Source organism: Monodelphis domestica, chromosome 7 (genome assembly GCF_027887165.1).
Source record: "Monodelphis domestica isolate mMonDom1 chromosome 7, mMonDom1.pri, whole genome shotgun sequence".
NCBI classification, from domain to species: Eukaryota; Metazoa; Chordata; class Mammalia; order Didelphimorphia; family Didelphidae; genus Monodelphis; species Monodelphis domestica.
In genome coordinates this window covers 234,719,777-234,741,925 of record NC_077233.1, presented here as the reverse complement: position 1 = coordinate 234,741,925, position 22,149 = coordinate 234,719,777, and the positions used below count along the sequence as shown (strand labels likewise).

At 38.8% G+C, this 22,149-nt stretch overlaps 1 protein-coding gene across 1 annotated transcript in view; it reads left to right on the top strand.

Moving 5' to 3' along the window:
- LOC100025495 (60S ribosomal protein L18-like) overlaps nt 1-6,242 on the top strand; it is a 66,252-nt gene extending 60,010 nt beyond the window's left edge. The window contains exon 2 of the mRNA XM_056806307.1: nt 5,825-6,242. Within this exon, the coding sequence (XP_056662285.1) occupies nt 5,825-6,242 (418 nt within the window). The remainder of the gene's footprint in view (nt 1-5,824) is intronic.
- Nucleotides 6,243-22,149: the final 15,907 nt, after the last annotated feature.

The window sequence follows — 22,149 nt, the reverse complement described above, 5'->3', positions numbered from 1 at the left end:
AGAACAAGGATAATCTTGATTTTCCTTTTTTGTTTTCCCAGCATTGAGCACAAGAGCTTGGTTGGCATATAGTAAGTGCTTACTAAGAGTTGTTGAGGTTTTTTTTTTCTTTTCTTTTCTCCCATCCATCCATCCAATCAGTCATTTCAAGAAACTTTCTAACTGGAAAGAAGATATATGACAAAATATAGGACATAGAAGATATAGGACAAAAGACCACCTTGTACTCTGATTTTTGAAGCTTGCTACATGTGGTAGTTTTCAAGTATGTGCCTACTTCGTTTCCTTGCTTCTGCCAACAACTCTGATTGCTGGTGCTGGGGTGGGAGGGGGTTTGAGTATATTGTCTCTGGGTGTCTTCAATGGAAAATGAGCCTCTTATACAAAGCTCAAGTGACCCAAAAGAGGGTTTTCTAAAGGCTCTAATTTACTTATAAGGATTAGAGTGAACTGGAGCAAAAAGTAGATTAGGAATCAATTGAAATGGAAAAATATTTTGGATAATTGCCCTGGATAAAAGTACCATTAATTAAAGGGGAAACATTTGCATTTTGGGACTTTGTTTAGAGGTCTCATTGGAAATTTCCTCCATTATCTCTTTGCATTTGCCTGCAGGCCATCCACAAACATATGATGAAATTAGCACAGAGGGAGAATTTCTATGATGTTTTCTCAGAAGTGTCCTCTTCTTGCCTAGTAGCCTAGTACCATTTAGAAAGCCAACTAACTGAAAGTATTAAAATAGGAGAATTGTTTAGTATTAGAAAAATATAGTTATTAGCCATAATTATAGGAGAATCCAATTGAATGAAAGACTATATCATCCTTTTCATCACAATGGACAATTTTAAACAAATCCTTTCTCAAGAATTTAAGATTAGAGGCCTGGAGGCCTTATGGACAATATTTCCATTTAAAAGAAAAAAAAAGACAAAAATGTATCTACATTCTTGGAAAAGATGCTGCTGCCAAAGAGTCTCTAAAAGGCTGATTGCCTACAAATTTGCAGTGAATAGAATTTGTTAGCAATAATAATTCCAGCTTTTATGTTTGACAGTAATAGAAAAACTAATTGTGGTGCTGGTAGAGCTAGTCTTTTCAGCAGGAAATATAACTCAGTTCTTAAGGAGGTTAAAAATGGAATCTAGCTCATTTCAAACAAACAATTATTAGCTTGTTAAAAGTACTATGGACTCCTCCATTTGTATTTTTTTTATTCTTCCAGGAATCAATTAAATTAATCAACATTTTTTTGCATTCCTGCTATAGGCAAGGCTCTGTGGTATCCCGTAGGGGCACAGGTACAATTCATGAAAAGAGACTTCCATTCTAATGGACAGACAGCAAGGATGTAGATAAATATAAACAAAATAAATACACAATTCTAGACAAGGCACTTAGAGAGTGGTACAGGATAGTTCACAGAGGGGGATCAAGAAGAGATCTTCAAATAGAAAGTGATATTTCACCTGTCTTTTGGAGGAACTGAGGGATTCTATGAAGCAGAGGGAAAGAGGGAATGAGGAATGGCCCTGCAAAGGAATGGTGGCGAGAGATGAAGTATTGAGCATAAGGAAGAGAAGGGTTAATTCAGATGGATTGCAGAGTATAGGAGATAGAAAATATCCCAATGAGGCTAAAAAAGATAGATAGGATCCAGGTTGCGAAGAGTTTTTGAAGCTAAGCAGAGGCGTTTAGATTCAATTCCAGAGGAATGAGGAAGTCATTGAGGAGTGAAAAGATTAGATCTGTACTTAAAAAAAAATATCTCTTTGGCAGCAATGTGGAGGATGCAATGAAGTGGGATAGCAGGAAACCAAGTAGGAGGCTATTGTAATAAGTAAGGTGGAATGGAAAGAAGGGGTCAGATGTGGCAGATGTGAAGATAGAAATTGCAAGATTTGGCCACTGGTTGAATACATGGAGGTAAGAAAGGATGACGAATTGAGAATAATGATAATGTAATGTACCTTATAGACTGAACCCTCATCAGCCTTGAACTTTGAGGATGTGTTTGGAGAATGAGTATACTAACCCACTGGGTATGTTGCTTCATCTTTAACAGTAATTCTTCCCCATCCCAGCAAAGTGAGAGTGTCTTTGCAAAGTATCCTCTCCCTTAGTAATATTTATTAAGCAAACACTGTATGTGGACACTCTTGCCCCCACAGGAGAGTCATGGAAATTAGGAGTTCTCAGAGAATATATAATCTAACAGGGAAGATAGAGCCTAAGGAAATAAGTCATTCTGTAGAGTAGAGGTTTTTCAGAGAAGTAACCATCTTATGTGAAAGAGAATTTTTCCCCCATCCTGACCCTTAATGTATCTTTAAACTGTTCACCATATCTAGGAAGCCCAGTATATCATACATTTAACCCTATCGGTAATGCAAATTGCTTTCATGATATCAAGGCTACCATTTGTTGAAGAGCATAAGACATGAAGTGGTTAATTAAAAAGTTTATGCTAGAACTTGATTTTTGAACCCTTAATGAACCGTGAAAACCTTCCCAAATATCTCCTGCTTCCTTAGTAGCCCAAGCTCCCTAATTCTTAAAATCTTCTTTTCCTGGGGGCAGCTGGGTAGCTCAGTGGATTGAGAGCCAGGCCTAGAGACAGGAGGTCCTAGGTTCAAATCTGGCCTCAGCCACTTCCTAGCTGTGTGACCCTGGGCAAGTCACTTGACCCCCATTGCCTAGCCCTTACCACTCTTCTGCCTTGGAGCCAATAACACAGTATTGACTCCAAGACGGAAGGTAAAGGTTTAAAAAAAAAAATCTTCTTTTCCTACCCTGTAGCCAATGGGGCCTTAAAAAGACAGACACACAAACCAAAAAAGCCATAATGATCAATCCCTTTTAGCTCTCCAGTTATTGCCACTCACCCATAAGCAACAGTAACTTTTTGAAGATCTTGAGATTTTCACAAGAGACCTCATGAGCGGCATTGTCATACATTCTAATTTGGGGAAACTAGGCTGAAACCATTCAATGTAATCTGAAAGAGTTAAAGTATGTATTTAATGACTTTCAATTCTCTGTATTAATATATATTTTTAAATGTAATATGTTGGTAGGGATTCAGGTTCTCTAATAAAATAGTTCTCAGAGTATCTCTTGCAGAAAAAAACTAGAAAGATTTGTTTTGGGAAAGTGGCTTGAATATCTGAAGCCAAAATTATGTCCAATGATGATTGAAAATTTAGCTCTAAATTAATGGTAGAACAAAAGTATAAATTCTGGTATAACAAATATTTACATAAATAAAATTGGAATTGGAAAAAGTCGATAAATAGGGAGGAACTAGGTGGCTCAGTGGATTGAGAGCCAGGCTTAGAGATGCGAGGTCCTGGGTTCAAATCTGACCTCAGACACTTCTAGCTGTGTGACGTAATCCCCATTTCCTAGCCCTAACTCATTATTCATTCTAAAGTGGAAAGTAAGGGTTAAAAAATAAATAACCAAATAAAAGTTGATGAATAGTTTGTTATTGTTGTTCAGTCACTCTTCAATCATAACATTATTCATGACTCCATACAGAGTTTTTGTGGCAAAGATATTAGAGTGATCTGCTATTTCCTTCACCCACTCATTTGACAAAAGAGGAACTGAGGCAAACAGGGTTATGTGACTTGCCCAGGGTCACACAGCTGGAAAGTGTCTGAGGCCAAATGGACTCATGTTGATGAGTCTTCCTGATTCCAAGCTCAGTGCTCTATCCACTGGGCCACTTCAGATAGACTTAAAAGGAGCTAAATTGTATATAGGTTTTTGTTCTGTTTTCAGTTTGCTAAGAATCATGGACTAAATCATAGAGAAGGTACCATCTGATTTGGACTTTGTAGGAAAGGAGATATTTCACAGATAGATGTAGGAGTAAAGGAAGGTAGTTCAAAATAATTCATTAAAGAGTAATGGTACCAAGAATGCAGATGATTATTGTTGACCTTCAGTTGCCTGTCTATAAAAGGGATTGAACTAGATGGCCTCTGAAGTCTCTTACAGCCTTTAGGACCTTATGATCCTATAAAGTCCATTTATGAAAAGTAAAAATACTTTTTTATGGCGCCTTAATAATGTCTACATCAATATTCTCAAACTTTTAGGAGTGCAAACACGTTAATGCTTTACTGATTTCATCATTTCTAATCATCTGCATGCTGACCCTTCCTTACGTTATCTCTATCCTTATCCAGTCTCTCATTTTTAAACTAAAAGCAAAGTTTCCTTGAGAATTTGGCATCACATTTATGACACCAGTATTACCCAAAGGTGGAATAAAGCTGATGTCAAGAATCATTAGTCTTCACTCACAAAGCAGTTGGAAAAAAACAAGTTTAATTCAGTTGAATAGCTGCTGAGTAACTTTTTAGTAACTGGATTTTTTCCAAATACAGTAAAATCCTGATTAACTGGAATGCTCAAAGAACGTACTTATCTGGGTCCAAGACACATCAGGGGTGACTGAGACAGCAGGAGATGATGGAACTTCATCTAGGGCCATGCAGAGCTTAAGTCTTTGTTGTGACTGGCCAAAAAAGACACACACACATACAAAATACCTAAGGTTAGGGACACAGCTTGAATTCAGATAATAATGTCAACTTCCCACAAGGATATTTTAGTATTCTTACCTTCTCTTAGCTTTGACTAGCAACAATATTAGCTACTTAATTAGACTGGGTAAACTTCTTCTTAGCCAGGGATTTCCTTAATTACTAGAACAAGATGGCTCTGTAATGATTATGTTTGATGACAAATTCTGGACAATTGTCAATCAGGAAACATATAACATATTTGTGTTACGCACAAGGGCTATAGGAAAGAACAACATCATTCCTGGCCTTAAAGAGCTCACTGTGTAATAGGGAGGAGCTCACTGTCTGATTATCTAGAGATGGCCAGCTAAAAACTTTTATTTGTCTGTTTCTACCCTTGTCATTAAAAAGCTTTGTATTGTATAATTAGAATCTGTTACCCTAAAAACTACCATCACCAGCAAAACTGTGATTCCCAGCTCCCTACTCACTCCCTGTCCTTACTTGCAGACTTAGGTAGGCAGGATATTAAATTGGGTGGAGTTCCATGTCTTGCTCTCTTTCCTGTCTACCTTGGCTCTGGTGGATCAAGCATTTTGAGCAGGTAGAAAAGCGTAGTCATGTGGTTCTATTTTGTCAGATAATAAACTTTATAAAAATAATACTTGACATATTGAACATTAATTTAAATCTTACAGTATGTATGCAGGAGTTTTATGCCTATTAAGTAGAGTCCAGAGATCAGTTTGTGACTGAAGAATCGTGCAAGACCAGTTGTGTCCTTCCTGTGAACATCAGTTGCCATATTGTGCATGATTGTAGAAATGAGGCTAGGACAAAAGAATACAGAATAGATTGTAGTAGCATTGTACTGGGCCCAGACAACACTGGGTTGGATGGGAGAGAAGAGCTGACACAAACAAATGCCCAAACAAAAAACAATCCTGTAAAGTTTCCAGGAAGAGAGATTCTAGTTATCTGGAAATTGCTTGTTGACTATGTCCAATGAATTAAATTAATTTGTATTATTTAATTTTAATTTTAAAATTAATTTTTTTTGGTCAGAAGAAGGCATGTAGAATTTATGTGGGAGTGATTAAATGTCCAAGGCCAGATCAGGACCTCCCATCTCTAGGTCTGGATCTCCTACCTCGTTCTTGCCTTTTATAGTCCCGTTAGGTCTGGGGCAAGAAGCCCAAGAGCAGGATTTCTACCTCCAGCTGGGAACTCTAGTGCAGCTGTACGGGTTTCTGGAGGGGGAATAACTCCAAATGTTCATTCAACAGGCCTCCCCTGCCCCTGTCCCGAATGATCAGGAAGATGAAGCTAGAAGGCACGGAAAACAAGAGGGCCGCGGTAATGGGGACTGTGACAGACAACATCAGGATCCAAGATGTCCCCAAACTGAAGGTGAGCGCCCTTCGGGTTACCAACAATGCCCGTAGTCGCATCCTCAAGGCCGATGGGAAGATCCTCTCCGTTGATCAGCTGGCCATGACCTCACCGAAGGGTCCCCAGAAGGGCTACCAGGTGTACAGGCATTTGGGGAAGGTGTCTGGCTCTCCCCACAGCTATGCCAAACCTTATGTCAGATCCACTGGAGGTAAGTTGGAGCAAGGCAGATGCCGCCGTGCAGCGGAGGCTACAAAAACTAATCCTTGTTCTTGTTATATTAAAGATTTTTGGACAGTGTCTGCCACATAGTAGGTGATTAGTAAATATTTTTGAGTGGCTAACTGACTTGATCCATCTCACTACTTTATTTACACAATTCACAGATAACAGTTTCATTCTGTCAACCTAGTGACAAGCTGCTTAGAGGAAGCTATGTGACTCGGGGAGATACAGCGTTAGAGCTGAAGTCAGGAAGACCTCCATTCAAATCTGGCTTCAGACATTTAATTAGTTGTGTCACCTGGGGGAGTCATTTGACCACTGCCTCATTTGCCTCAGTCTTCCCCTCTGCAAAGTGAGATAAAAAAAGCACTTCCCTCCCAGGGTTATCGCCTGGCATGATCTGATGAGACAATATTTGTAAAATGCTTAGCAAAACAACAGGACATAGTAGGTACTTAATTGATTTTATTGTTTTTCTTTCCATCTTTCCTAGCATTAGCTAAAGTTAAAGCACTGGTACCTTTAGGCAAAATAGTCAAGAGATAGACCGACTTTTTAACTTTGCAACTGATGGATTTTTCAGCCTATAAAGACTCAGATCTCTTTTCATTTCTAATTTAGACTCCTCACCTGGCCTTTAGAGATATAGATGGCTTAGTCTATCTTGCTTTAACTGTACAGGTCAAGCATTTCTGGGCATGTTTAGCCTAGGGCCCCGTTGGTAAAGTCATGGCAGAGAGCCGGTATGCCCGTATTAAGGAAGCTGCTCTGTTCCCCTTCTTCTGAGGTGCAATTCCACTGGGTATTACTTGTGCCCTTGTTCAGAACCTATTTCCATGTTGTTTTTTGCACTAGGATGTTAATTTAGTCTACATGCCCAACCATATCCCCTCAACTCATGTAATCAAGCAGTTTTTTTCCTTTGGTGTTTTTACTCCCACAGTTTGTCCTCTGCTTGTGGATAGTACTCTTTCTCCTAAATCCCTGCAGATTGTCCAGGATCACTGCATTGCCACTAATGGAGAAGTCCATTACGTTCGATTGTACCACAATGTATCAGTCTCTGTGTACAGTGTTCTCCTGGTTCTGCTCCTCTCGCTCTGCATCACTTCCTGGAGGTTGTTCCAGTCTCCATGGAACTCCTCCACTTTATTATTCCTTTTAGCACAATAGTATTCCATCACCAACATATACCACAATTTGCTCAGCCATTCCCCAATTGATGGGCATCCCCTCGTTTTCCAATTTTTGGCCACCACAAAGAGTGCAGCTATGAATATTCTTGTACAAGTCTTTTTCCTTATTATCTCTTTGGGGTACAAACCCAGCAGTGCTATGGCTGGATAAAAGGGCAGAAAGTCTTTTAGTGCCCTTTGGGAACTGTTCCAAATTGCCCTAAGGAGGACATTTTTTGCATGTCCAGCCACCCAAAGCAAGCACTTTCTCCCTCCACTCTCTCTGGTAAGGGGTGAGGGGGGGGGGCTCACAAACAGCTTGAATTTTCCCTCTGGGCACTCATTCCCCAACTCTGGCCTAGGGGTTTGGGAATGGGCAGAGAGGAGAAGGCAGGTTGGGAAATTTCCATTTTACCAGCACATTGGGTTGAGTTGCTTTAGAGCTCAAAACTATTTTTCCTAGTCTTGCCCTTTTACTCTCCAGGCTGGGAATGTAGCTCTGCCCCCTGCAGGGAGAGAATGAATGGTTCTGGGGGAAGCTCTGGCATATGGCTGCCAATGATACAGATTGGAGCCACAGGAAATAATAGTTTTTGTTCTAGCCATGGGAAGAGATTAGGAAAACTTTCTTATAGTGCATCCTCATCTCCTGTTCCCTCACACTGTAAATTCAAAGGTCTTTTTCATAAAAATGCACACTCCTTTGTCTAGAATTAATGGCATGGGTAATGATGTTACTACATCAGCCTAACACCAAACAGGCCTATTTAAAGCTCTCAGACTATATATAGTTAAAGTCCCAGAGAGATGTGGACAGCGGAGACAATTATCGAGCTAACTCCCCAAGTTTTGCCCAGAGAAGAGCCCCCACTTTTGAGCCAAAAAATCCAGATAGCCAAGTTAACTAAGTAACCAGATCTATTGCTCACTTTTCTCCACGTTAAAAAAAATATAGTTTTTGTTTTATTTAACTTCATAACAACCTGTTTGAAACATTTCACAACAGGAGAGGCCAGAATGGTGCACTGGAGAAGAGCATGGCCAAAAGACTTGTGTTAAAATCGCAGCTTTTCTACTCACTAAGTCACTTAACCCCTCCCACCTCCATATGTAAAATGAAGGGATTGGACTCAATGAGGGTTGCTTAATCTGTTTTGTGTCATGGGTCCCTTTTGCTGTTTAGCGGAGTCTCAGGACCTTTTCACAGCATAATGCTTCTTTTTTTTTTTTCAACCTTTACCTCCTGTCTTAGAATCAGTACTGTGTATTGGTTCTAAGGCAGAAGAGTGGTAAGGGCTAGGCAATGGGGGTCAAGTGACTTGCCCAGGGTCACACAGCTGGGAAGTGTCTGAGGCCAGATTTGAACCTAGGACCTCCGGTCTCTAGACCTGGCTCTCAATCCACTGAGCCACCCAGCTGGCCCCAAGGAATTTTGAGAATTGTTAACAGTTTTTCTTAGACAAATCACTTAAACCTCTATGGTCTTCAGAATCTCCATCTATAGAATGTAGGGGGTTAGAATAGATGACCATTAAGGCCCCTTCCACTGCAAAATCCTATGATCCCATGAGTAGTTTTATAGGGAAAACAAGCATTTGAGTCCTCCCAGGAGAGGGAAATTTTCATGGCCTTCAAAAAGGATTCAGGGGTCATCTAGATGATTTAGTGGTTAAAGAACTAGACTTAGAAATAGGTTCAACTCTGACCTCTGACATTTCCTAGCTGTGCGACTTTGAGAAAGTCCCTTAACCCCAGATGCCTGGCCTTTACAGTTCTTCTGCCTTGGAACTAAATGCTTGTTTGATTCTAAGAAAAAGGATGAGTTTTAAAACAACCCCTCCCCCCAAAAAACAAATAAATAAATAAATAAATAGATTCCATCACTTCAGAATGTCTTTTGACTGCCAGAGCAGACATCTTCACCCCCATCATCCCAAGAATCCACCAGGTCAGGATGTGAGAGGAAATGCAATGAATGTCCCCAGTGTTCTAAGGGAGCCCTGCTGGGGCCAAGGTGAGCCCAGGGCTGATTTGGAGGCTTTGTGGCTCCTGCTGTTATAGTCATTATCCAGAAAAGAGCTGGAGGCCAGGAAGGTGGGTAGAATTGGTAAATATGGTTCTTACTTTTTTTTCAGTGAAGTCAGCCTTTGACAAATAAGTCACTTTTTTTCTAGTTTCTTTAGTCATGAGGGCATAATCCTATTCAGAGTTCCTAAACCCAATCTTGGGCTCCTTTTGCAAGAAACATGACATTGCTCCCTTCAAAGGAAGTAGTTTGTGAGGCCAGACTAAAACTATTCTTCCATTCCACAGTCTACCATTCCCCCCTTGTCTCCCACCAAACCTAACTGTATAGGCAATGATCATTGTCAAGATCCTATCTAAAAAAATGAATTTCAATTGGAGGATTCAAATTCATGTGACATAGCATTACATGATCAAAATTCTCTCCCTACCTGTTTTTTTTTTTTCTCAATGAAGAGAAAGGTAGGGATAACAAAATTGGCTTGAAAAGAGACCATTTTTCTTTTCCTACTTCCAGCCATCATTTGTCATCCATCACTCTTTTTTCCATCATTTGAACCTATTGAAAGAGACAGGTAGTCCCTGTTTTCTCCATGATCTAAACTATAAACATCAGGGACCTTTGCCAAGGCAAAGCCAAGCCTTTGGGATTTTAAACTTCTGGTGTCTGTGTATGAACATAATGACTTCGGTAGCATAACTGAATGTTCTGTGGCTCAAAAAAGGAACGACTTTTTTATACAGACATTGCAATAAGCTATGAAGCTATTGGGAAAACAGAGGACAAGCAGCCCCACATGCTGACCTCAGGGTACTCAGAGTCAAGGGAAATAAAAGGGAAGTAGACGGAGACCCTGATGTCAGGGAACAAGGAACAACCATTAGCCTGAATCACAATTGTAGTGCCCTCCAAAGACATCATTTTAGGTTGAGGAGACCTATTTTCACAGTGACAGAATAGTCTCAACCAAGTCAATTCCATTCCATTCAATTCAATTGAACACATCTTGGGTGATTCTTCACTCTTTACCTGGCCCTGTGCCAAAAATGCTATGTGACTCATAGAGGAGACCTTTTCCTAAGTGTCAACCAGCCCAGATTTACATTATATTACCTAGGAAGAACCGAAAGCAGATAGATTCTCATAGCTAGCTCTGAAGGCAGCTGCACGAAGAATCTGAAGCTTATAACAGTGCTCCCTTCACCACTTACAGAACCCAACTTTAATAGTTTTTAACAGTTAAAAGAAGAAAATAAAAAAGGCTGGAAAATGAGCAAACAAAAAAAGAAACTCAACTTAGAAATTTACTTTGATGATAGAGAAGACCAAAACACAAACTCAAAAAGGAAGACAACAAAGTCAATACTACTGTATCCAAAGCTTCCAAGAAAAATACGAATTGCTCTCAAGCCAAGAATTAATGGGGGAGCTAAAAAAGAGCCATCTAATTCAACATGTTCACTTTACAAATGAAGAAACTGAGAATAGGTAAAGTCAGCTGATTTAACCAGGGTCACACAGGGATTAAGTATTAGAGATGGTTTTTCAACCCATGTCCTATATCTCCAGAGTCTATTTTCTTTTCCATTATGCCATGCTGCCTTCCTCTTCTTATATTATTTGATTCTAACAAATGAAATTAGGAGCAATTGAAAGTGTGTCCAGGACACAAATTTCAACATTAATTAAGGACCAGACATTTTAGAATAAGATGTTTTAACTTTTCCTTTGCTGGACCCTCATCAGGATTACTCCTAACTGCAGACATGCCTCAGGCTTCTATCTTGACCCCTCTTTTGTTCTCCCTCTATATTATCAATTCCTGTGGTTTTAATTATCATCTCTATGCCAAAAATTCTCAAATATAACTCAGTCTCTCTGGTGACCTCCAGTTTTGCATCTTCAACTGCCTTTCAAACATCTGAAATTGGATGTCCAGTAGATATCTTAAACTAATCATGTTAAAAATTTAATTCATTATTCCTTCCCAACTCCCACCCCAATCCTGTTACTGTATATGACATTATCCTCTCATTCCCTTAGACTCAAAGCCTAGAAAACATCCTTAATTCCCTTCTATTTCTCACCCTTCTTATTCAATCTGTAGCCAAGGTCTGTCAATTTTTTTTCAACATCTCCTGAAATAACTCCCTCCTCTCCTCTGACACTGTCACTATTCTGGTACAGGACCTTATCACCTCATATCTGGAATACTGTAATAGCCTGCTGATGGGTCTGCCTACCTCAAGTCTTTCCTCACTATAATCAATGCTCTATTCAGCCACTAAAATGATTGTCCAACTATATCATCACCCTACTGCAAAAACTTCAATGACTCTCTGTGAACCCAGGATGAAATGAACAATTCTCTTGAATTCAAAGCCCTTCATAACCTAGCCCTCTATTTTCCATTTCTATACTTCTTGTACTTTCTATCTTCTATCCAATCACTCTAACCTCCTGGATTCATTCTCTTGGGCTCCAGGCATTTTTCCTACCTATTCACCATGCCTCAGATTCTCTCCTCTTTGGCCTCCTCAGTTAAAATCCTTTCTTTTATAGGAAGCTTTTCCAAAACTCTCCTAATTCTAGTGCCTTCTTTCTGTTAATCATTGCCTATTTGTGTCTCATAATTTATTTTATATATTTGTTTGTTTGTTGTTTGCTAGGTACTTGAGGTCAGGGACTGTCTTTTGCCTTTTTTGAATGCCCAGGACTTAGCACAGTGCTTGGTATATAATAGCCACTTAATAAATGTTTATTGATTGATTTTCCCAAGCTCTCTTCTAATGAATTAGTCTTCATGTGATCAGTCCTGTGCTTTTACAAGATGTGGCTAGGGGAAAGGTATAGTCTGAAGCATTAAGCAAAATGAGAACAACTTTTTAATGCTAGAAATGGCCTATAATTAAAGCTTAAGAGACTGAACAAGAGCCAGAACTAGCAGGGGGAAAACTAAATTTTTTTTTTGCCCTAGGCACTGACATCTAAAGGGCCTTTTCCCTACCTTGATGCACTGCCCATACCTCCCTCATGTTATTCACTCTGTGGTCCTAGGCTGCCAAGCCCCCACTACTGGGGTAATGACTCAATATTCAACAAAGACTTCAGAAAAAAAACTGTAAGGAAACTCAGCTCTTGCAGAGAAGTAATGGTCTGGAGCTGTGTTGGTGAACCTATGGCACACATGCCAGCAGGGGCTGCTCCCCTCCCTCTTTCCACTATGCCTGAGGACATTTCTCACATCTGCAGCCCAATGGGAGCTCTTCCTCTCTCCCCTGTCTGGGGTTAAGGGGCAGCTCACATGCAGTATGAAGGTTGCAGTTTGGGTACTTGGTCTCTAAAATGTTTGCCATCACTGGTCTAGAGGTATAAAATGTTCCAATGAATTGATGTATAGATTTATTTACTTCTATATTTATTTGTTATAAAAATTGGGATTAGAGTAGAGCAACTAAAAATTGTGGTGGAGAATGAGACTAGTTATAGTGATGCCAAATGTAGGAACAAAAGAAAGGCAATAGCATTATTGTGGGGACAGCTAGGTGGTACATTAAGTAGAGCACTGAACTTGGAGTCAGAAAGACTCATCTTCAAAACTGATGTATTAAATTTATCACATACTTTTTTTCTTTTTTTTAATTTAGCCTCTCTCTCTCTCTCTCTCTCTCTCTCTCCCTCTCTCCCTCTCTCTCTCTCTCTCTCTCTCCCTCCCTCTGTCCCTCCTTCCCTCCCTCCCTCTCTCCCTCTCTCTCTCTCTTTCTCTCTCTCTCTCTCTCTATCTCTCCCTCCCTCATACCATAGAAGGTATTATCTGGTAAAATATATGGATTGTATCTTTTGTGTTTCTGTTTCTCTTTTCATTCCCTAGAGTTGAACATTTATACTTAAATATTAAATCTAGAGTTGCATATAACATTTTCTTGGTTCTACCCATTTCATGTCATATACTTTTAAAAGATACAAGGTATACAATATAGAGAAAGATGTAATGTAAGGCCAACTAATGCTCTGTTCATATATCTGAGGAACCAGATGTAGTTCCATGCCCTTTAAGTAACCTAAAACTTTTGTGGTAGTTGATGATTTAATGCCAATAAAGCTAGAAAGGGAAAAAAATGCTCTTGCCCTTCTAAAAAAAAGTATTTTCCTAAGATGAGTGAATCTTGGGATAAAAACTCCAGTGCAATGACCCCTGCTCCCTGCCATTTCATTCTTTCTAGCTATGCATCTTCATGTGGAGATCTATGGAAGGAACCCTCTTAAATGAGAAAAGATGTGCTCACAATTCATGGAGGCATATGCTCCATAGGCATTCTCAAGGCAGGTCAGGGAGGTGAAGTTATAATTGGATCTAATGAGTCCTCCTTCAGGCTATTCCATCCTTTACCACTATGGAGGTGAGTAAGTTCTCCCAAGGCCAAAATTATTCTCTGATCTTTGAAGATGTCAAAAGAAGATTAAAAAAGAAAAAAGCCTAAAACTTGGCTTCCAGCTACATCAGGGAAGGAAGTATAGAAATTTGGCTACTGATGTCAGTGCCTTTGCCCCTGCATTAATTGGAGGCAGGGCTTACCCATGGGCCTCTGACTTTTCTCTCTGGCAATGGATCAACACCTACAGGCACAGGGTCAGCTATACGCAGCAAAGAGGATAAAAAGGGCAAAGAACAAATAGGATAATGGTCCTAGGATAATGTTGCCTGCTCATCGTTACCAGTATGACCATTTCTCTCTGACTTGTTGGACTCCAAATCCTACCTGCCTAGATTTACAGGGCATCCAAAAGTCTTAATGCAGTTTTAATACCTGGAATAGTCTTAAGCTTTTAAAGAAAGTTTTAAAAACGAAACCATTTAAAGTTTAAAGCTTAAATGGCTTTAAGCTTTAACAGCCTAAAACCACACTAAGTTTTGGAAACCCCTGTGTAAGCATCTGTTGGCTTCTTCCTTGCCTAGGATGACTTTCTTGCCTTTAATCTCTTCTCCACTCAATCTACAATATCTGCTAGCTCTTTCCAGTACTGTCTTTTTTTTCTCCTACCTGATCCTCTGTATACTCAATCTTTAGAATTTCTCAAAGCCATATGATCTAATTCTGTTTCTGAATCTTCTTGCCAGTTCATTCCCAATGCCTTAGTGTTACTGAAATGGATAATGGGAATTTTAATAAAAAGGAAGGTGAGCAGTCTTAATGTGGGCCATATTCCATATCAAATGGGATTCTTAGCTAGCAAATTAAACTCCTCCAAGGAAAGAGAATCCATGTTGTTTGTTAGTAAACCATTTCAGGACCCACATAGGCATACTTCTGAGGAGTTTTCCCTTCTAACTAACCTTTCCTTCCTCCCCCCCACTTCTTTTTCTACCTCAAAAGAAAAAACACCCCCATTTTGCATGGCTAATAGTAGAGATATGGAATAGCTTTTGCCCATGGCCCATATAACAATCCCTATCCTTCTTCTAACACTATTCTTAAAAAAACAACAACAAAAAACAACCACCAACTTCTTAACCCTCTGAATGCCAGCTATTATTTCAAAGCAAAGACCAAAAAAACTATGCCTCCTTCAACATTGTGGGGGGAAAAAAACAAACAACAGCGGCATATGAGGAACACTATTCCCCAGAAGAAACCAACAGGCACATTCTACAATATGTGCTAATTAAAAATCGCAAAAGAACAATGTATAATGTAGTTTGAGAAAATCCACATTACATGAAAAATTGTTAAAAGAAATAGGACCACAGCATGATTTACTTTTCTATTACAGACCAGCATGTTTTAATATAGCTTTTAAATTTTTAATTATGTTCATCTAATATTAGGCATTAGATTGTGGTACAAAATATTGCTGTATTTCAAACTATTTTGTTTCCTTTGCCATCTCCCATTCAAAAAAGTGCTTACAAGCAATAAGGAAAACCAAATCCCTTGCAGATGAAAACACTTTATTTTCCTGTGTTTAGATTATGTATTTTGATCAATAAATAAACATTTATTAAGTTTGTAAGTTTAAAATTAATATCCAATAACCCCAAGTATTATATTTTATAAGATTTATTAATAATCACTTGAAGTTAAAGAAATAAAAGAACAAAAGTAAAAGTCTGAATAAAGAGAAATTTTCCCAGCTGCATTTGAATGGAGAGAGAGAGAGAGAGAGAGAGAGGAGCTACACAAAACCTATATCCTCCCTATGTTAGCATGTAAGGTGAGAAGGAACATGGAATGCTGGGAAAGAGATTCCTGGGGTTCAAATTCTAATTACACAAACTCCTACTAGGTACTTTGAGACAATGCCTAAAAACTAGGTAATAGCATCACTGCAGGTATATTAAGTATAACTATCCTTAGGGTATTACTTCCAGGAACTGAGTTACTTATATCTAACTTTAAGAAAGTAAATTGACCAAAAGAATTTGGGAGCTCTTGGAAATTGTAACTCCTTTCCTTTTCCTTGGCCTTGACCTTGACCTTGAAGCAAGAAGGAATACATGATCCTGAAAGTACATGAGATATGGCAATCCACTGATGTCCTAGAAGGTCTGGTATCTTTTTTTAACCCTTACCTTCCATCTTAGAATCAATACAGTGCACTGGTTCCACAACAGAAGAATGCAAGGGCTAGGCAAAGGTGGTTGCAACTTGCCCAGGCACCCAGCTAGGAAATATCTGAGATCAGATTAGAACTCAGAATTTCCCATCTTCAGGCTTGGCATTCTATCCATTGAGCTACCTTGCCCCTCCATGCTGGTATCCTTGAATATCTTTTTAGTATCCTTTTAGGCTGGAGATAAAGGGGGAAAAAACAGCTCTTAAAGATCAAATTTCAACCATCTGACTGAAAGAAATAGACTAAGATTTAGGAAAACTGGGCCTTGACACTAATGCTGGGTCTCTATTTCCTTTATTAATTGAAAGGATTGGATGAAGTGGATCTAAGGTCCCTTCTCACTCCAATCAGGTTGAATCTATGAGATATGGACTCCATTTGCCTTCTCAGCTCAACTTCAGTTTAAATCAGAGTTGAATGAACCTGTGGTTTCTCTATTTGATCCATCACTTTCTTTCTCTGCATAAAATTGTATTAAAAGTTGTGAGATATTCCCTACAGACCCTTCCAGATTTAACACAATACTTGAGATTTGTATTGCTATTGTTGGGGTTGTGGTGTCTTCAAGCCTTCTTCCAGATCCTTCCACAAAAGGCTTCATTTTTTTATAGAAGGTTGACCACTCCACACATACTTCCAACCTCTAGTGATCCATCAGCTTTCTTGAATAAATGCCAAATTAAAAGGAACTGACCTTAACAATCAGTTATAACAAATACTTTAATTTAGTAGCTGCCAAATGAGTAAGCATTCCAACTCCTGAGAAAGGGGATGGATGGGCAGAAATTTTATTCATCTTCCCCAACCCCAGACATCTCTTTTTCCCTATCTTTATTGAGGACATCTCACTCCTCCTAGTCACATGGGTTCACAACTCCTAGAGTCATCCACAACTTTTGCCTTTCCCTTATTCTGGGATAATCAATTGAAAAAACCTGGTCAATTCTATCTCCACAACTTCTTTGGCATCTCTCTGCTTCGTACAACAATCCTATATCACTTCTCTCTCCAATGCCTGCAACCAACTCTGAAGTAGATTCTCCAAACTTCAAACCATCCTACACATAGCTTCAAAATTGATGTGTCTATAGAACATCAATCTCCCCCTGAAGGAGATTCAGTGGCTACCTTTTGTTTGTGGGATAAAATATAAGCTTCTGACTGTTTTTCATGTCAAGTGAGGAAAGAAGAAAATATGATCAAAATGGTGGCTTCTTTAGACGTTAGTTTCTCCATTGAGTCTTTCTCTCCCTTCAGGGACTAGAGGAGTCTGGAATCTTGTGTTTCCTCTCTCAAAGTTAAAAACTAGAAGACTAGGATCTTTCTTCTCTGGCTCTCACCAACTCTGACCTTCAGGCAGGCAGGCAATTATTCAGAATTGAGTAATTCATTTCAGCAATGAGGAGAGTTTTATGCAAATGACCATTTGAGCCAAAGGTTACAGATACTACAATCTTCTCTTCCCATCTTTGAATGTTTAAATATTCATATTTGTTGAAGTTAATAAGTTCAAAAGAAAAAAGAAACTTAAATATATACAAGTACTTTTAAAGCTACTTTTCTCCAGACTTTAGTGTTCTTTGTTCCGGGTACAAAAATTGTTTGTTTGGGTTCTACTTCATAGTATTTTGGGCTATACAAGAACCTTTTCCTTCACCCTCCATAGCGCTGCACTATAGTCTCCAAAGAACATAATGTTATGGGCTTCTGTCAGCCTCTGCTTCTTCCATCAAAATGTACTCACTTTGTATTCTACAACTTTAAGATCCTGTCCTCTTCTAATTAATTGGCAACATATCCTAATGGGCTAAGCAAGTTAACAACTAATTAAAGCTTTTTTTTCTGGTTTTATCACTTCATGTAATAGATATTATAACTTAATAGGCAAAAATATCTGATGGGTTTTCATGAAGAAGAATTTGAATGGAGATAGTTTTAGTGCACTGTGGCAGGCCTGTGAGGCACCTCCCCCCCTTTATTTCCCTATGATTTTTGACTTTTTGTTTCTCTGGATAAATTTTTTTAATTAAGTAACTAATTTGTTTATTAGATTAAAATTACTAGGTACATCCCTCCCTCTCTCTTCTCCTCATGCTAGGGAAGGCATCATTTGTAAAAATTTAAATTAATCTCAAATAATTTAAAATATTATATTTTAAGATATTTATTACTGATCATTAGAAGTAAAGGAACAAAAAGAGAATGTGCCCATAGCTAATCTATCTGTTCAAAAACCCTGCTTATCACCACAGTTGTAACCTAGGAAGCACAGAGCATGAGCCCAGGAAACCTATGTGATTTATCTCTCTATCTACATCAGCACATAATGACAGGAAGTCAGTGGGCTCCTGGGAAATGCAGTTTTTAGGGTAACAGATTTCCAATTCCACACATTTAACAAAAAAGATCTATATAGATAGCTTGTTTCTATTTATCAGTTCCTGCTCAGGAAGTGGACATACACAAATTCTTCAAATAACATTTCCGTTGTTGTATATAGTATTCCTTTGGTTCTGCTCATTTCACTCTTTATAATTTCATGTAGGGTTTTTTTTTAATTAACTGGCTTGTCATTTCTAACAGTACAGTAGTATTTCATCACAATCATATGCCACAACTTGTTTAGTCATTCCTCAATTGAGGGCCATCCCCTCAGTTTCCAGGTCTCTGCCACCACAAAGAGAACTACCATAAATATTTTAGAATGTATAGATGATTTTCCTTTTGCCGTGATCACCTTAGGAATTAAACCTAATAGTGGTATTGCTAGGTCAACAAAGAGTCATAAAACCTTTGAATGAATTTTGTTAATATTTGATCTAGTTGTTTCAAGTGACCTTTGTAAGATAATTTTAGTGTTGTGACTTAAAATCTATTTAATTTGGTTGCCAGGGAAAATCCCAAATAATAAAATACCCAAGTCAGCTGGAAATTATGGTGATTTTAATTAATAGAGAGAGAAGGAATTAAGGAGGAGAGAGAGAGAGAGAGAGAGAGACAGAGACAGAGACAGAGACAGAGAGACAGAGAGAGAGAGAGAGAGAAAGAGAGAGAGAGAGAGAGAGAGAGAGAGAGAGAGAAAAAGAGAGAGAGAGAGAGAGAGAGAGAGAGAGAGAGAGGGGGAGAGAGAGAGAGAGGAAAGAGTTAATTTAGACTCCTCCAGCTCAGGCTGAGCCAGGCAGTAGTTAAAGGCCTTGGCCAAAGTGGCCTCCCTGAGCCCAAGGGAAAGGGAGTCAGTTTTATCACTCACCACAAGACCGTCTCAAGAAAGCTGTCTGAGGGAGATCTTCCAGGCTCAGTTCCTCCTCTGAACTGAGCTGGACTCTGAATGAATCAAACTGAACTTTCATCCTCTTTTATAGACCTTTTACTCTTGTGTCACCTCCCCTCGATTTTCACATCTACCAATCATAGCAGACACTTTTCTCCAGGACTGCCCATTCTTTAGTTCTCACCTTCTTTGATTAGATTTTTGAGTTACTTAACACTTCTTTGTTAAATTCACCTTTTGTTAGTTGCTTGACCTTTTTGTGACTAATTTAACCTTTACAGGTACTTAACACCTTTTTGTATTAGATCTAAAAATAAACTTAGCTTAAAGTTCTAGCTTCACTATAAGGTATGAGTTAAGTACCTTCATTGTTCAATCAGGAGTTTACAACTTTATCTTCCCCTAAAGTACTGTCTGAGTAGGGTGGAATAATTTTTAAAGTTTCACACCTTTTGGTAATTTGATTGGTACAGAACTTAACAGAGGAATTAATTTGGATAGTATTGTCATTTTTATTCTATTGGTATTCTATTGACTCTGCCTTAAACCTAACACAGTACTAGATAGTTGATATAACTAGGTCCTGGTCCCTCTCTCTGATTTCTCTCATAACCATGGCCTGGGACTAGTAATTGAGATTCTACTCAGATCTCTGCCTCAGTCCTTGGCTTTTGCTCATCTCCAGGTAGCCCAACATGAGATCAATCTAGTTTCAGTCTCCTCCTTGCACAGTCACCCACTAAGATATGACTTTTGTCCTCTGCTTCTGCTCTGATGGGATATTGGAACACCCACTGGCTTTAGACTTTCTTCCTAAAGGACCTTGAGGCATGAGCTGCTCAGGATCCTCTTCCTACCTCTTTTTCTTTAGACAATCATTTATTAGGGAATGGCTTTATTCCTTTCACGATCCCAAATCAAATATAAAAAATGGCATAAACTTCAGGTCTCCTGGATATCCCGACCTTTGTGAACTGCTGAGGTGCCTTTGCCTCTCTCCATCCCTTTGCATAGTTACCTTAAGGAAGTTAACTTTCTCTCTCCTAGTTTAGGTCCATATGAATTTAAGAGACTGTTAGATTTAGGTCTACCGGAAGAGCCCAAAATGTCCATTCATTTCCTCTCTTCTGTCCCCTCCTGAGAATTAGCTTCAAACCCTGATGCATCTCTGACAGGCTGTTCAAGATTCCACTGATTTCTGATCCTGTTTATCAAAGATCTCAAGACTTCAGTCCTCCTTAAAGAATCTCAGAACATAAAATCCACTGGCTTCTGTTTATCTTCTTGCACATTTCTGGTCCAAGTAGAACTAGTGTTTTCTTCTGGTTTTATTTACCCATTGCTTCAGCCGGCATCCTTTCTCACCTTTGCTGGTGTTTTACTTAGGAGGACTTCACCTTGGGAAGGAGACCATTTTCACATGGCCAGAGGTAGGTATATCATTGGAATATGCAAAGGGGGCCTCATGAAGGATACTCATGCCCACCCTTTATGAAAATATGGCCTTAGCTCTGACCCAGCCCGGCATTCTGGCAGTTCCTGTGACATGCTCTTTCCTTATCTCTCCCACATTTCACTTGAAACTTTTCATTTCATTAGCGTGGAGTGTCATCCTTCCCCAGGGATATTGTTCCTGTCATTCAAGACATGCATTTGAATCTGGGACCTGAGCTAAGGACTTTTCAGCTGACCTTCCTTAACTGCTTTATTGGCATGGTCTCAATTTATCAGTGTCAGCTGCTCTGGCCTCTGACAGGACAATTATGGTTGAAATAAACCTAGATTGGCAAATGAGATCTATTCACTGGGGCACTGGAGAGGAGTGACAGGAAGGAGGCTATTTTGAAATAAAGTTTTGTTTCCCTTGCCTTCCCTGCCTTTCTTCTCCTCCTGTCTCCCTCTCTACTCCCACCTTCCCCCTATTCCAACCACTCTCAGTCCTAGCTTGCCAACATTTGTAACTTCTATTACTGATATGTCATAATCTCCTGCTAGCTTGAGCGATGACTGTCAATTACTGGTGAATGGAAGGTAAGTACTAAGATTTTTCTACAAAAGACTATAAAGAATGACTAGATCCATAGTGCCATCTGGGCAAAAAGATTTTGTGTATGCTTGCACCTGTTGCTCTCTTCTCAAGAACACAACATTTGTGAACACTTCCTCATATATATTACATATAATATATTACATGTATTATACTACATATGTTATACATATACTACATATATTATACACATGTATAATGTAGCCTAATACATGTGATATATTATGATATTATCGCATATTATGTTATAAATATAGCATTTGTATTTTATTATAGTATATTATATACTTATTACATTATATAAATATGTATTATCATAATTACATATGTGTATATATGTATATATATTAGAGGGGGCAATTCCACTGAAGCTTTATTACCTCTGTTGCTAACATTGCCAGGATTGTAAGAAATGTCAGTGTCTCTCTGTCAAGAGATTCTAAGGATTATATTTGACATTTTGATTCCTAGATTACTTTAAGGAGGTTAAAGAAGATTTTATTAATTAGAACAGTTTAGTTAGATAGAAATTATTATCTTTAGTCAGTGAGAGTAGATAAGTATAGGTCTGCCTTGGCAGATAAGAAGAAGCTGCAAAGAAAGCCAGTTAGATCTTGGGGGGTTTATTTAGATATTTTACTATAGCCTTATAATTTTAGACATAATGTCAGATTAATAGGTATAACTCCTATTTCCTACCTCCTGTTTCCTCTCCCTACCTTTCCTCCAAATAAATAAGGGTTGTGCCAAACTGCTTCACACCTTTTATCAACTGGCTGCACAATACTTTAGCCCCCTAAGAACCATCTACAAAATAGGTTTAATATATCAGCTTTAGTTAATATATAAGATCTTTAGTT